The following is a 14,019-nucleotide window of genomic DNA, read 5'->3' on the forward strand; positions in this document are numbered from 1 at the left end:
TAGGTAATTTAGCAAGAGTCTATCTCAAAAATTTTACTGAATGTAGTTCAGTGGTAGAGCATCTGCAAATCATGTGCAAAGTCCTGGTTCAATAACCAGTACCTCAAAAAGAAAACTGGTAGGGGCTTCTTATTCTGGGCCCACTACCAATATGGTAGTAGACTACTAATTATAACTAGAATACTACACCCAATCTTTAACTATAAGTACTATGCAAGTAGATTTCCATACTCAACTATGGGGAATTAAAAATTCAAGAAAAGTCTTTTCTGCACTTGGGCAAATCCATTTAATACCAATGGTTAGGTAGAGGTTACTGGGTGTAACTTAAGTTCTTAAGAAAAACAGTATATTTTTTAATCAGCACAGACATTTTTACTCTAAAAACAAATGAAAAATTTTATTTTGGTATTCTCCCTTTAAGTGTTCAGGGTATGTTATAAATATTTAAAAGCTGTGATTTATAGCTATAAGATCTAGAAGCTATGGACTGAAGTAATCTGCACCATATAATATATTTAGCACAATAATGTTCAACACAAAGATGCATATGGGGGGACGTTTTAGGGGAAGGTGAAAAATGTACTTTCTGGAGAGCTGAAGAATATGAAGGCATTAAAATACCAAGATTTCTGAACACACACACAAAAAAAAAAAAAAGAGAGAGAGAGAGAGAGAGAGAGAGATGGGGGGAGTCGGGGGAGGAGAGAAAGAAAAATCCTTCCTATAAGATTGTGGTCACACCCATAAACTCACAATGTTTACTTTGGTACCTGAACCAAAACAGATTGCCAAATTTTAATCTAGATACAGGAGTAGCAATTTATTCTAAATTTCTTACCCCAAAAAAACTAATTCTGTATATACTTAGAAATAATTTGAAATCATTCTTTAACCCCTGATGAAATGGGTGACTCGAACTGGGATCTTTAACTGATAATAATGTCAATAAGTAGAAGACAGTTGGGAAACGGGATTTCGCAAAGCTTCACCCCACATATTACTAGCCAAATGCAAATAGAATAATGAGCCATTACAATGGAGTCATCTAGTAACCACCTCAACCAAATAATCACTAACAATAGGATAACCTGAATATAGTAACAGCATCATTAATAATAAAACAATCTATCATATGACTCCTGATGAGATGCAATATAAAATACACTTATGAAGTATGTTTACCAAACTGCTTAATCTGAATTTACTCACGTCTTTAAGCCTAACTTCCAGTTTACAAAAAAAAGGATAAATATCACAATTAAATAATTATTTTAAAATTATGAATATAAGAACATATACAAGATAAAACAGGTATGCTAGACTGTTACCTTCAAAAAGTCAATGTCATATAAAGAAAAGTAACTGAGATAGTTCCAGATTAAAATACAGTGTGATTGGGGTAAAAACAGGGAATTGGGAGGAACTGAAAGAATCTGTATGTATGGACTAGCTACATAATTAATTTCTTAAGTGCTTTAATATCACTCTGGTTATGTCAGAAAATGTTCTTACTTTTGGGAAAAGAAAGCTGAAAAGTTAAAGAATGAGGTGTCATAAAGCCTGAAATTCAAATCATTCAAATGATTCAGCACATAAATACAATATTAACAGTCATTGAATCTAGGAAGGAACTCTACACATGATCATTGTATTATTCTTTCAACTTTTCTATATGCTTAAAATTTTTATAATAAAAATTTTTATGCAAAATAAAGAAGTAACTTGAAATCTTTTTAAAACTTCATCTTTCCTTTCACCCTCCTGTATTTTGCAGTCTAAAAGGGAAAAAATTAAGTTAACTTTAGCATTGTGTAGTTAGGCTGGGACCCTGACAGTGATGAGGTTGATTCAAATTCTTTACTCATTAGTTATGCAACTAGGAAAAACTTAGCATCTTTTAATCTGAAAACATTGAGGCAATAGCATGGCGCATGGCAAGCACTCAATAACTACTTTTCATTCTTCTACCAAACCCAATATTTTATTCCTATGATGATATGGATGAACATACACTGACTTAACAAGCATCTGCCTCAAACCGTTAAAGGTTGGGTGGTTTGCTTACTTACAGTAATTAATTTTCCAATATTAAAGATTTAACCTAAACACGGGCCTCTCTGGTGAGAATATAAAATGGCGCAGCCACCATGGAAAAATAGCTATGGGAAATAGTATGGCAGTTCCCCAAAATATTAAAATAGAATTACCATACAATCCAACAATTCCACTTCTGATTATACATCAAAAAGAATAAAGACAAGAATTCAAACAGATTATTTGTACACCCATGTTTATAGGAACACTCACTATTCACAGTAGCTAAAAGGTAGAAGCAATCCAAGAATCCACCAAGGAAGCCAGGCACAGTGACACACACCTGTAATCCCAGCAACTGAGGAGGCTGAGGCAGGAGGATCACAAATTTGAGGTAAGCCTCAGCAATTTCCAGATCCTATCTCAAAATTAAAATTTTTAAAAAGGCCTAGGGGTGTAGCCCAGTTGTAGAGCACTCCTGGGTTAAATCCCCAGTACATTATTATTCTTTCAACTTTTCTATATGCTTAAAATTTTTATAGTAAAAAACATATACAAAAAAAAAGTCTACTAAGGAATGAATGAATAAACAAAATGTAATATATACATAAAACAGAACATTATTCAGTTTTAAAAAAGAAATTCTGTTCGGGTGCAGCAGTGCAAGCCGGTAATCCCAGCTACCCAGAAGGCTAAGGGAGGATGGCAAGTTCAAGGACAGCCTCTGCAACTTAATAAGACCCTGTCTCAAAATGAAGAATAAGAAGGGCTGGGAGTATGGCTCAATGGTAAAGCACTCCTGGGTTCAACCCCCAGTAAGGAAAAGTTAAGAATTCTAAGGAGTAAGGGTGGTAGCTCAGTGGAACAGCATCTACTGGGTATACATGAGGCTCTGGGTTCAATCCCCAGTACCATCCCCCCAAAAAAGGAAATTCTGACACATGATACAAACATAAATAAACCCCCTTTTGGGGGGAGTGGAGGGGCACTGGAGATTGAACCCAGAGACAGTTAACCACTGAGCTACATCCCCAGCTATTTTTATTTTTTTATTCTGAAACAGGGTCTTGCTAAGTTGCAGAGTCTGGTCTTCCTGCCTCATTCTCCCCAGTTGCTGAGATTACAGGCAGATTCCACCACTCCAGCCTTAAATCTTATATTAAGCTAAGGAAAATATGCAAGTCACAAAAGGACAAATGCTTCATGATTCCACTCCTATAAGATACCTAGAATAATCAAATTTACAGAGAAAGTAAGTAGAATAGAGATGGCCATGGAGAGTTATTCTTTAATGAGTTTGGAGCTTCTGAGTTGCTAGAATTACATGCGTGCATGTACTACCGTGCCCAGCTTGTATATATGTTTTGTGTGAGACCAGGTCTCATTGTGTTGGCCAGGCTGGTCTCAATTGAAGAGTCAAGTGATCTTCCTGGCTCAGCCTCCCGCCAAGTAGCTGGGACTACAGGAATACACTATTACACCTGGCTCTCTCTCACTTTTTGATATAAATATATGCTGTTGAGATTTTTTAAGCATTACTTATGTGAGAGAAAAAAAATTCAGTTCTGGTTATTTTTTAAGTGAAATAATGGTTAAGAATATGCCTTAAAATACCAGAGCAAATAAATGAAAATAAGTAGAGGTGATGAAACATGAATAGTAAAATGCTGGTCAACTATTGAAACAGTATGATAAACATACCTAGAATTCACTACACTGTTCTGACTTCTTCTGCAGTAAAATTTTTCATGATAAAATATTAAATATTTTTCAATCTATAATTCAAGAAAAATACAACAGAAAGCTTAAAATACCTTAAGTTTTAACACACTTCACTGTGTTAGGTAGAAAGAAAGATTGAAAACCAACATTCCTCATGAATGCCTACAATATGCAAGGTTCATAAAATTCTATCAACCATCCTGCAAAAAAGACATCATCCCATATAACAAATATATATGGGCTCAAAAACTGTTAAGTGGCCGGGCTTAGTGGCACATGCCTGTAATTCCAGTGGCTCGGGAGGCTGAGGCAGGAGTACCTCTAATTCAAAGCCAGCCTCAGCAAAAGCGAGGCACTAAGCAACTCAGTGAGACCTTTTCTCTAAATAAAATAGAAAAAAGGGCTGGGAATGTGGTTCAGTGGTTGAGTGCCCCTGAATTCAACCCCCAGTACCAAAAAAAAAAAAAAAAGAGAGAGAGAGAGAGAGTTAAGGGATATTGGGCATGTATGCCTGTAATCCCAGCTACTTGGGCGGCTAAACCAGGAGGGTCACAAGCTCAAGATTAGCATGAGCAATTTAGTGAAACCCTCTGGCAAAAAACATAAGACCTGAGGATATAGCTCAGTAGTAGAGCATTTGTCTAGCATTCACAAGGCTCTGGGTTCAATCCTCAATACCATAACTTTTTTTGTTTGTTTGTTTAGTTAAATGACCTGACCAATATAACACAAATGGGAGCAAGCCAAAATATGGCTAAAATTCAAGATCTCCTTTTAGAAAACATACCCAAACAGGGACGGGGCTGTGGCTCGGTGGTACAGCACTTGCCTAGCATGCCTAAGGCACTGGGTTGGATCCCGTGCACCACATAAAAATAAACAAATAAAATAAAGGTATTGTGTCCATCTACAACTAAAAAAAAAATTTAAAAAGAAAACATACCCAAAAAATGGGGAGAAAAAAAAAGAAAGAAACTAAGTCTTAGAGGTAACTAGGAGATGATGCAACTATAACCTGAAATATAATGTATAAAGACAGAAAATTGATGATGAAATGGTAAATGCCTGGGTATAATGGAAGAGAGAGAAAGAATCTAATTTATCCTGCCATAAGCCAGAAGGGTCCAGTAGAAGCACTGGGAAAATAGAGGGCAGAATACCTACATGCAAACACTATTCCTAAGGAAACAAGAGAAGTATGGTCTCCTGCAAAATCGAATCATAGTTGTTCCAGGCTCCCAGGCATTCCACAGAGAAAGACAAGAGAGATGATATGTTAGGATGATAAGAGGGAGACTTGAATGAAAATTCATGAACTGAATAGAGAGACCTGTAGTTTTCTTTACCCACCAAGCACTAGAATCCTGCCATCAAAATTCATTACCTCAGCCAACCCCCCTGCTATGGACAAAAGTATATCTTCCCAAAATTCATAAGTTGAAGCCTTAATGCCAGATATGACTGTGTCTGAAGACAGTGCTTTTAGGAGGTAAGATTAAGAGAGGTAATAAGGATGAGATTCTATTCTAATCCAATAGGACTGACAACCTTCTAAAAGGACAAGAAAGCAATCTCTCTCCACAAGCAAGCACCAAGGAAGTCCACAAAGGCAAGAAAGCAAGACATCTACAGGCCAGGAAAAGAGCCCTTTCTAGAACCCATCCACAGGAGCACGCTGATATCAGGCTCCCAGGCTCCAGAAATTTGAGAAAATATATTTATGTTGTTCCACCTACCCAGTCTATGGTATTTTGTTATGGTAGCCTTAGTGACTGGGACACTCCTCCTCTCCCCATCATTCCACCCACACAAGGACAGAAAAAGGGAAGGATCTTTATCTGAAGAAACTGAAAATTTTCTTACCTACCACCCAAAGGATAAACATAAAAACTTGGGGTCATTCATCACTAAGCCTTGCTCATGAATGCCTATGAGCTTTCAATCAATTTTGATAGCTTTCTCTTAAATATGAAAAATTAAGGATAACACAGATCTAAAGAAAGCCTCTAAAAGAAAGAAGCCAAAATAAATAAGAAAAAAAAAAAGTTAAAAGAACCAAAAACTATGCAGGAAACAGAACATTTCAAAGAAACTATAATTAACATCATTGAAGAGATAAAAGATTCTGAACTTATGAAAAATGAACAAAATGCTATAGTACTGGAACAAAAACACAAGAGCTCATTTAAAAAAAAAAAAATTGTTAAGCTAAAATCTTAAAATCCAGTGAAAGCATTGAAATTTCCCAGATAGAATAGACAACTTTCTAAAGATCAGACTTTTCAACATCAACATTAGAAGCCAGGCAATAATGAAACACCATCTTTAAACTTCAGAGAGAAAATGATTTCCAATATAAAAATCTCTCAACAACCAGTCAGGTATGAGGGTAAAAATATAATTCCCAAAAGGGTACTTCTTATACACCCTTTCACATTCCTCCTAGTAGAAAAATACAGAATTACAATATGAACCAAAAGACAGGCAAGAGATCCAGAAAGGGCATTCAACAAAACTGAAAGAAATTCCCAGAATGTCACTCAGCTAAGGAAAGTCCCAAGGTGACAGTTATGCAGCAGGCCTTAAGAGTAAACAATCCAGACAGAAGCAGGAAGGACATCTACAGAAGGGATGTCTACAGGAACAAATGGAACTGATAAGTTTATCTAACAGCTTTGCCCATGTGGAAAATTGTACTGAGAAGCATTTTATGGAGCTGTTGGAAGATACAGAAAGAATTTGTCAGAGAAAACTAAACAAGTGAAAAAAAAAAAATTGGACATGAAATACAAAAGATTACACATACATATACACAAAGGAATCATCCAACTATTCTCTCAACAGTAACAAATATCTGGTTATTAAATATATGTATATATATATGTGTGTGTGTGTGTGTGTGTATGTATGTGTATGTATATATATATATGTGTGTGTGTGTGTGTGTGTGTGTGTGTGTATATATATATATATATATATATATATATTGAAAACTCTAAATATGGATTTAACCCAAAATTGTGAAATAATATTAGAAAGATGGGGGAGAATATAGCTGAAAATGTTCAAATATTCATTGTTTTTAAAATCATTAACATTCACATACCCCAAATCATTCAATACTACAAAAAGCCTCTGTTTTCATTAGAATTAAATTCTGGAACTATATTTTCAAGGAAAAACTTCAGTGAAATGGTCTGATTTTTGTCTTGGAATATTTCACAAGTCATTCGAAGGGGGAAAAAATGCAAAGCAAAAGCTATAAAAGTCACAAGATCCATACAAATTATATTGGTTTTCAGAATCATTGAAGCCACATAATATCTAATGATATGTTGTTTATCTTAATTCTTTTTTTTTTTTTTTTTTTTTTTTTTTTGATGCAGTGGGTACCAGGGATTGAACTCAGGGGCACTGGACCACTGAGCCACATCCCCAGACCTATTTTGTATTTACCTGGAGACAAGGTCTCACTGAGCTGCTTAGCACCTTGCTTTTCCTGAGGCTGGCTTTGAACTTGTGATCCTCCTGCTGAGGCCTCCAGAGCCACTGGGATTACCGGTGTGTACCAGCATGCCCAGCTACTATAATGAGATTCTCAATGGTGGATACCTTAAAAACATGTCCATTTTTACTTTCCAAGTGTTTGAACAATTAAGTCTTAGAGAAAAATGGGGTAACTCCAGTAGCTTATCTCTATAAGCACCAAATCTAGTTATTTTCCAGGTTTATTTTGTTTTTGGTTTTGTTTGCCATAATGAGGACTGAACCTAGAGGCAGTTTACCACTGAACTACATCCCCAGCCCTTTCTTCTTGTTATTATTTTTTTATTTTGAAACAGAGTCTTAAGTTGCCAAGGCTGCCTTGAACTTGCCATCCTCCTGTATCAGCTCACAAATCACTGGGATTACAGACATGAGCCACCAGGCCCAGCTATTTCTAGTTTTAAGAATCTAAACTGTTGCAGTCTTGGCTGGGCACAGAATCACGAGCCACTCAAGCAGGAACAAAACTTTATTTCGAAAAAACCGCCACCGGCAAGCCAAACCCGGTCCTCCCGCGCGGGCGTCCACCGGAACCGCGGGCGTCTCCCGGAACCCGGGGTCCCCCGGACCTCCCCCGGAATTTCCTCTTATTATCCTTCCCCAACCAATGGGAACTCTCCAAGAGTCTGGTAACATGAGTCCGTAACATGAGTCCGGTAGCAGGCCAAGGTGAACAGCGGGAGTCCAATTTCCATATGAATGTAAATCTTAACATAATCATCTCAGTGGCTAGCTGGCGTCACTTTACAACCAAAGGTGCCATACATCGTATATTTGCTTGTGGCTCCTAGCACTAAACTATTCTGCACTTTTTAAAAGAAAAAAATTTAACCTTTATTTGATGAATTAGACTATCATGTAAGTCAGCTATAGCACTATCACCACATGGCCTGAAGAGATGTTAGGTGCATAAGGTATTGGTCATTATATTCAACGAACCTACACTAGTAAGCCTAGCTTTCAAATTTGCGGTCAGTGATCCTTTATTCTCTCAGGACTGACCCATCTTTTAGTTTATTGATGAGATTAAAAAATTAAAAACCATGCTTCAGACTGAACATTTACTAAATGGCTTGCCAGGTCCATTCATATATGCACTTTCATTCAATCCGAACACTTTGTTAGAATATAACCAACATAAAAATAAAGCTGTTCTAATGACTTTTAAAAACTCTAAATAAATAAGTACAGGAGCTTAATAGTTTAGTAAAGTTGGGAGTGGCCAGTTCTTCTGGGAACTACATACATCAATTTTGTCTTTTGTTGAGGGAAAATCTATTTTCCTTCTTTAAATATCGTTAGAGCTTACTTTAGTTCTGACTCAAGATTATTGAATCGAGCTGGAGATGTAGCTTGGTGGTAGAGCACTTGCACCACACACACACAAAAAAATTATCATTGAGATACTAAAAAGCAAGCTGGGCGTGGTGGCACACACCTGTAATTCCAACAGGTCAGGGATCTGAGGCAAGAGAATTGTGAGTTCAAAGCCAGACTCAGTAACTTGACGAGGCCCTAAGCAACACAGCAAAACCCTACATCTACATAAAATATTTTTAAAAGGCTGAGGATGTGGCTTAGTAGTTAAGTACCCCTGGGTTCTATCCCCAGTACCAAAAACAAACAAAAAATACTAAAAAGCAATATTTTTCTTTGATTTTTAGTTTTTTCTCAAAACAACAGCATTTTTAAATAAATAAATAGATAAAATAGCATTTTTGTACAAAAAAGATTACAAAAGTTAATATCTAGTCATTCCTTAAAAAATCCATTTAGGTTGTGGGAAAAGCCTAATATAAAAGCTATCATTGTTGGGGCTGCAGTAGTGGCTCAGTGGTGGAACGCTTGCCCAGCATGTGTGAGGCCCTGGGTTCAATCCTCAGCACCACATATAAATAAATAAATAAATAAAAGACCCATTGACAACTAAAAAATATTTTTTAAAAAGCTATCCTTGTTTATATTTAGGCTTAAAAATGTAAGCAGTAGCACTCAAGAGAATTCTGGGCCTAGCATGGTAGCTCAGGTTTTTAATCCTAGGGATTTGGGAGGCTGAGGCAGGAGTATCTCAAATTTAAAGCCAACCTGGACAACTTAGTGAGCCCCTGTCTCAAAATAAAAAACAAAAAGGACTGAGAATGTAGCTCAATGGTAGTGTACCCCTGGGTTCAATCCCCAATACCAAAAAAATAAATAAATAAATAAATAAGAAGAAGAAGAAGAAAGAGGGAAAAAAAAACGATTCTAAATGTAATTTAAAGCATTATAAAAATTTTGCTTTCACAGTCATTTCACTTTTTTTTTTTCCTGGTAATTGAGATTGAACCAAGGGCCTCACACATGCCAAGCAAGCACTATACCCTTGAACTGAGCCACATCTCCAGCCCTTTTTTGTATTTTATTTAGAGACAGGGTCTCACTGATTTGCTTAGCACCTTGTTTTTTGCTGAGGCTGGCTTTGAACTTGCAATCCTCCTTCCTCAGCCTCCTAAGTGTACACCACTGCACCTGGCCAGTGCTTTCATTTTTGATACAGGGTCTCACTAAATTGCCCAGGCTGGCCTCAAACTTGCAATTCTCCTGCCTCAGCCTCCAAGTAGCCAAGATTACAATCATAGCACTACAGAGCCACTGAATTTAAAGGACATCTGTTTACATCATATGTTAAGTCAGAATTGTTTTTTTAAAATGCATGCTTGGGCTGGGGATGTGGCTCAAGCGGTAGCACGCTCGCCTGGCATGCATGCGGCCCGGGTTCGATCCTCAGCACCACATACCAACAAAGATGTTGTGTCCGCCGAGAACTAAAAAATAAATATTAAAAAAAAAAAAAAATTCTCTCTCTCTCTCCCTCTCTCCTCTCTCACTTAAAAAAAAATTCATTCATTCATTTATTTAAAAAATAAAATAAAATGCATGCTTATTTATTTTCAGCCATTCCAATATCCATATGCACTTCCTCAGAGAATTTATGAAGCAAATGCACAGTTTACACACCACAAGTAAGACTGATACCAAGCCACATTTGGATAGACTCCCAGGCACTTATATTTTATACTCAGGGATTAAAACAAATAGCTTTAAAATATTGACCACTTAAAATTCCTAAGTAAACTCCATCTTCAAAACTGCTTTTGTAGAAGCAACAATCTCCAGAAGTGAGAGATCTTTACTTTGCATCAGAATACCCGATGGCAGGTTTGACTTGGATGTCAAAGCTTTGCTATGGACAAAAAAAAAAAGAAAAAAGAAAAATGGAAAGTAACACTGTTACTACATACTCATGTATAGCTTTTTAAAAAATTACTGTGAAAAATAAGCCATTCTACTTAAAACAGCATTTTTCATGATCCAAGCGACATCAGATCAGCTATGCTAAAACTGCTTGCATTTCATTTTTTGCTAAAAAAAAAAAGATTTTATTTCATAACACTGTAGCAACATATATTTATAATAAATATCATTTCAAACTTTGAGTTTGTAATCACAGATTTACTTCCCAACCAATCTGCATGTTGTACTACTCTGTCAAATCATTATATATCCACCGCTAAAAGGACCACCTATTTTAAAGAAATAATATCTTGAAAAACTATGAAAAGTCAACATTCAAAAGCAAAAGTGTGCCTCAAAAGGACGCCTAAGAATCTGCCTTTTTCTTATGCTAAAACATTTTGTAACCACTTGATGTGGCCAAAACACGTCAAAGCTCCCGATTTTTATTATTTGCTGCAGAAAAAGAGAATATGGCTGAAAATTCTTCTGAAGGGTGATATTTCAAATAGGACCACTCAAAACACTTAAGAATACGGAGTGGAGAGGAGGGTGGAGGCTGGGTACCTTATGAAACAGCACACTTGGGGCCCTGCACACTACCTCACTTCCCTAATAGGGATGAAATGCTCAGGCCTCTGGTAGCTTCCAGCTGACGCCAATGCTCTCCACACCCCTTTTTTTGACAGGATTTTCTGGTGTCGGAGGTTGGGTCCCAAATACAAATCCCTGTGATCACATCTAAACAGTTTATTTACTTATTAAGCATCTTTTAAAGACCGAGCCCTTCTCGTTTGTTCCTATCTCCCTCCCTAACTAAGCATACCTAGAAGGGTCCTCCAGACCGATTTCTACAAATGCTGCAGCTCGTTAACTGGGAGGAAAAACCATATAGAGTTTAGGCCATTCCCCTCTCTGCCACCAAAATTACAGGCTCCATTTCCTGTCCCCTTGAGGACTGCAAAATCGCCCGAGAACCTGACGCCTCCCGCCTGTCCAGACTGGCGCACGCCGCGGCCGCGCTCCCCCTTCCCGGGCCCCCAGCGCTTAAGGGTGGCGGGGACCTGGGCGTCCCCTCCCCTCCCCCGCGTGAGCCAGCACCCACCTCGCGGCAGCGGCTTCACCTCCCCGTTCTCCTCCCGGGCGGCCCCGCCAAGGCCGTGCCTCCTCTTCTCCTTCTCCCGCTTTTCCTTAGGTCTGCGTGGCTTGGCGTTAGCCGAGGAAGCGGCGGCTGGCAGCAGGAGATGGTGAGGCTGGGCGTGCAGCAGCGTAGGAGGGACCAGCAGTTTGCGCGGCACCGGCTGAGACAAGGAAGCGGAGGCTGAAGAGGGGACCGCCGAACCCGCGGAGAAAGAGAAACAGCTCCGAGAAGAAGACGGAGATGGGGTAGCAGAAAGAGCAGAGAAGCTCCAAGACGCGGGGCTGCCATAGCTCTGAGGCGAAGGTGCCACGGGCGGCTGCAGCTGCCTGCTGTTCCCGCCGCTACCCCCTTCTCCGTTCACTCTCCGCGGCGCCTTCTTCTCCTCAGTCCGGACCTTCTTTGCGGACAGAGAACCCGGTGGATCCCGAGAGGAAGATTGAAGCTTGCCAAATGGTTCTTTCTCGGAAACGACGGAGGCGGAGGCAGAGGCGGCGGCGGCGCCGTGCACTGGGCTCGGCGGTTCCGCCATCTTGCGCTCCTGTTGTATTTACTCTCCTCCGCTCCCTGGCGCGAGGCACGGGGCGGGTCCTCTGCCAGGGGCGGGGCGGGGCGGGGCGGGGGCGGGGCTGCCGGGCCACCGGCCGGGTCTTTCATAGGGTGAGACATACTGAGGGATCCATCTAGAATCCAATCAAAGGTGCGGGCATAAAGCGAAGGGTTGGAATTGCCAACCCGACTTGCTTTGGAGGTCAGAGCTCCGCGGGGTGCAGCTAGTAGCAGGGGGGACTGCCGGAGGGAAGGGTCTCCGACTGTCGCCAGCGTGAACTCAGGTGCCCTGTGAGGGTGTCTGGGACACTCTGGACCCCAAATCTGCCCCGACCGAGGGCGCGTTTGTTCCCGCCTCGAAGACTTTGTTGCAGTTGTACTACTTTCTCTTCCTTCCCCCCCCCCCCCCCCCCCCCCCCGGCGTGCCTTTCCCTTCCTGCCTCTGCGCGTTCGGAAAGCTGTTTTTCGGGGATGCTTAGCTCAGAGAAGTGTTGCGGAGAAGTAGATCCTTTCTTTTGTTAGTCGGTAGTCAATTGATGGGAGGGGCTAAAAAAATCACTTATTGTGGTGACAAGATGTATTATTATTGCTAAGATCGTGAACGCTCGTGCTTTGAGGGAAGATAAAGTCCTATAAACAGGATACTTCCTTTTGGATTACTTCCGAGCTTGAAGGTAAGATATCCCCTGGGCTTGAAGAGTTTTAAAATTGTGAGTGGTCCCTTAAAGGTTTTAATTTTTGTTTTTTGTAATTATAACTTAAACTCGTCAAGAAAATGCGATATTACTAAGTGTTTGAAAACAAAAAAAATTAAACTTCTGTATTTTATTGTGTAGTAGCGCCGAGTGTCCCATACTTTGAAAGCGGGTGCTTTGATTTTTGGATTAACAAGTAAGGAAGTTGGGGAAGTTGGAGGTTGCAATACAGTTGTAACCATAGCAAAGAGCATGCTTTTAACTCTTAGATGTCATAGGACGTCAGAAAGTCAAAAGGAATGAATGTGAAAATAGAAGTAGTCAACTCAGTGGGCCAGTGAAAAGAAATTTTATGATTCTAAGAGGAGTCCTAAATTGCATAGGCTTTCTGGAAACGCTTAAAAGTAACTTTTAAGGAATATCCATTCTTGCGACCTCAGAAAGTTGGAATTCTTTATTTCCGTTTTCTTTCTTTTCCCCCTTGAGATTTGGGAAGGAGTAGTCAAATTTTAACATTGATTTATAGGTATATTTAATTTTAAGTACCTAAAATTTTTACAGTAATGAAATATTTAATTCCTTTTATACATAACAGTAAAAACTTTGTAATTGGAATTGACTGGCATCAATATCTTCATCAATAGTAGCATTGATGGGAGAATGAACAGAGAGGATAGGTAGGACTGGAAATCATCTGCCAACTCAATGCAGTTGTGACCTTAGGCTGGCTTCACCTGTCACGACCTGTTTTTTTATCTGTTGAATGAGTAAATTTCATCCCATGATCACTAATTTCCTTCCACACTCTAAACTTAACGCAGTTTTGAAGAGGGTTTTCAAAATCACACTGAAATCATTATAATTAAAATAATTTCTTAGCCAGGTGCATTGGTGCATATCTGTAATCCCAGCTTGGGAGTCTTAGGCAGAAGGATCACAAATTCAAGGCCAGCCTGGGCATTTAGCAAGACCCTGTCTCAAAATATAAAATAAAATATGGCTGGAGTGGGGCTCATTGGTGCACACCTGTAATCCCAGCAGCTCTGGAGGCCAAGGCAG

At 39.3% G+C, this 14,019-nt stretch overlaps 1 protein-coding gene across 2 annotated transcripts in view; it reads right to left on the reverse strand.

The window, feature by feature from the left end:
- RSBN1L (round spermatid basic protein 1 like) overlaps positions 1-13,202 on the reverse strand; it is an 88,806-nt gene extending 75,604 nt beyond the window's left edge. Inside the window, exon 1 of one of the 2 annotated variants that reach the window (XM_081282802.1) lies at positions 11,684-13,202. In XM_081282802.1, coding sequence (XP_081138928.1) covers positions 11,684-12,248 — 565 coding nt within the window. In that variant the 5' untranslated portion in view covers positions 12,249-13,202. The remainder of the gene's footprint in view (positions 1-11,683) is intronic. The other variant, XM_081282803.1, reaches the window with a different exon arrangement.
- Between the last annotated feature and the right edge of the window lie 817 nt (positions 13,203-14,019).

The sequence above is a fragment of the Spermophilus citellus genome (assembly GCF_964194105.1).
Source record: "Spermophilus citellus genome assembly, chromosome: 3".
Taxonomy (NCBI): Eukaryota; Metazoa; Chordata; class Mammalia; order Rodentia; family Sciuridae; genus Spermophilus; species Spermophilus citellus.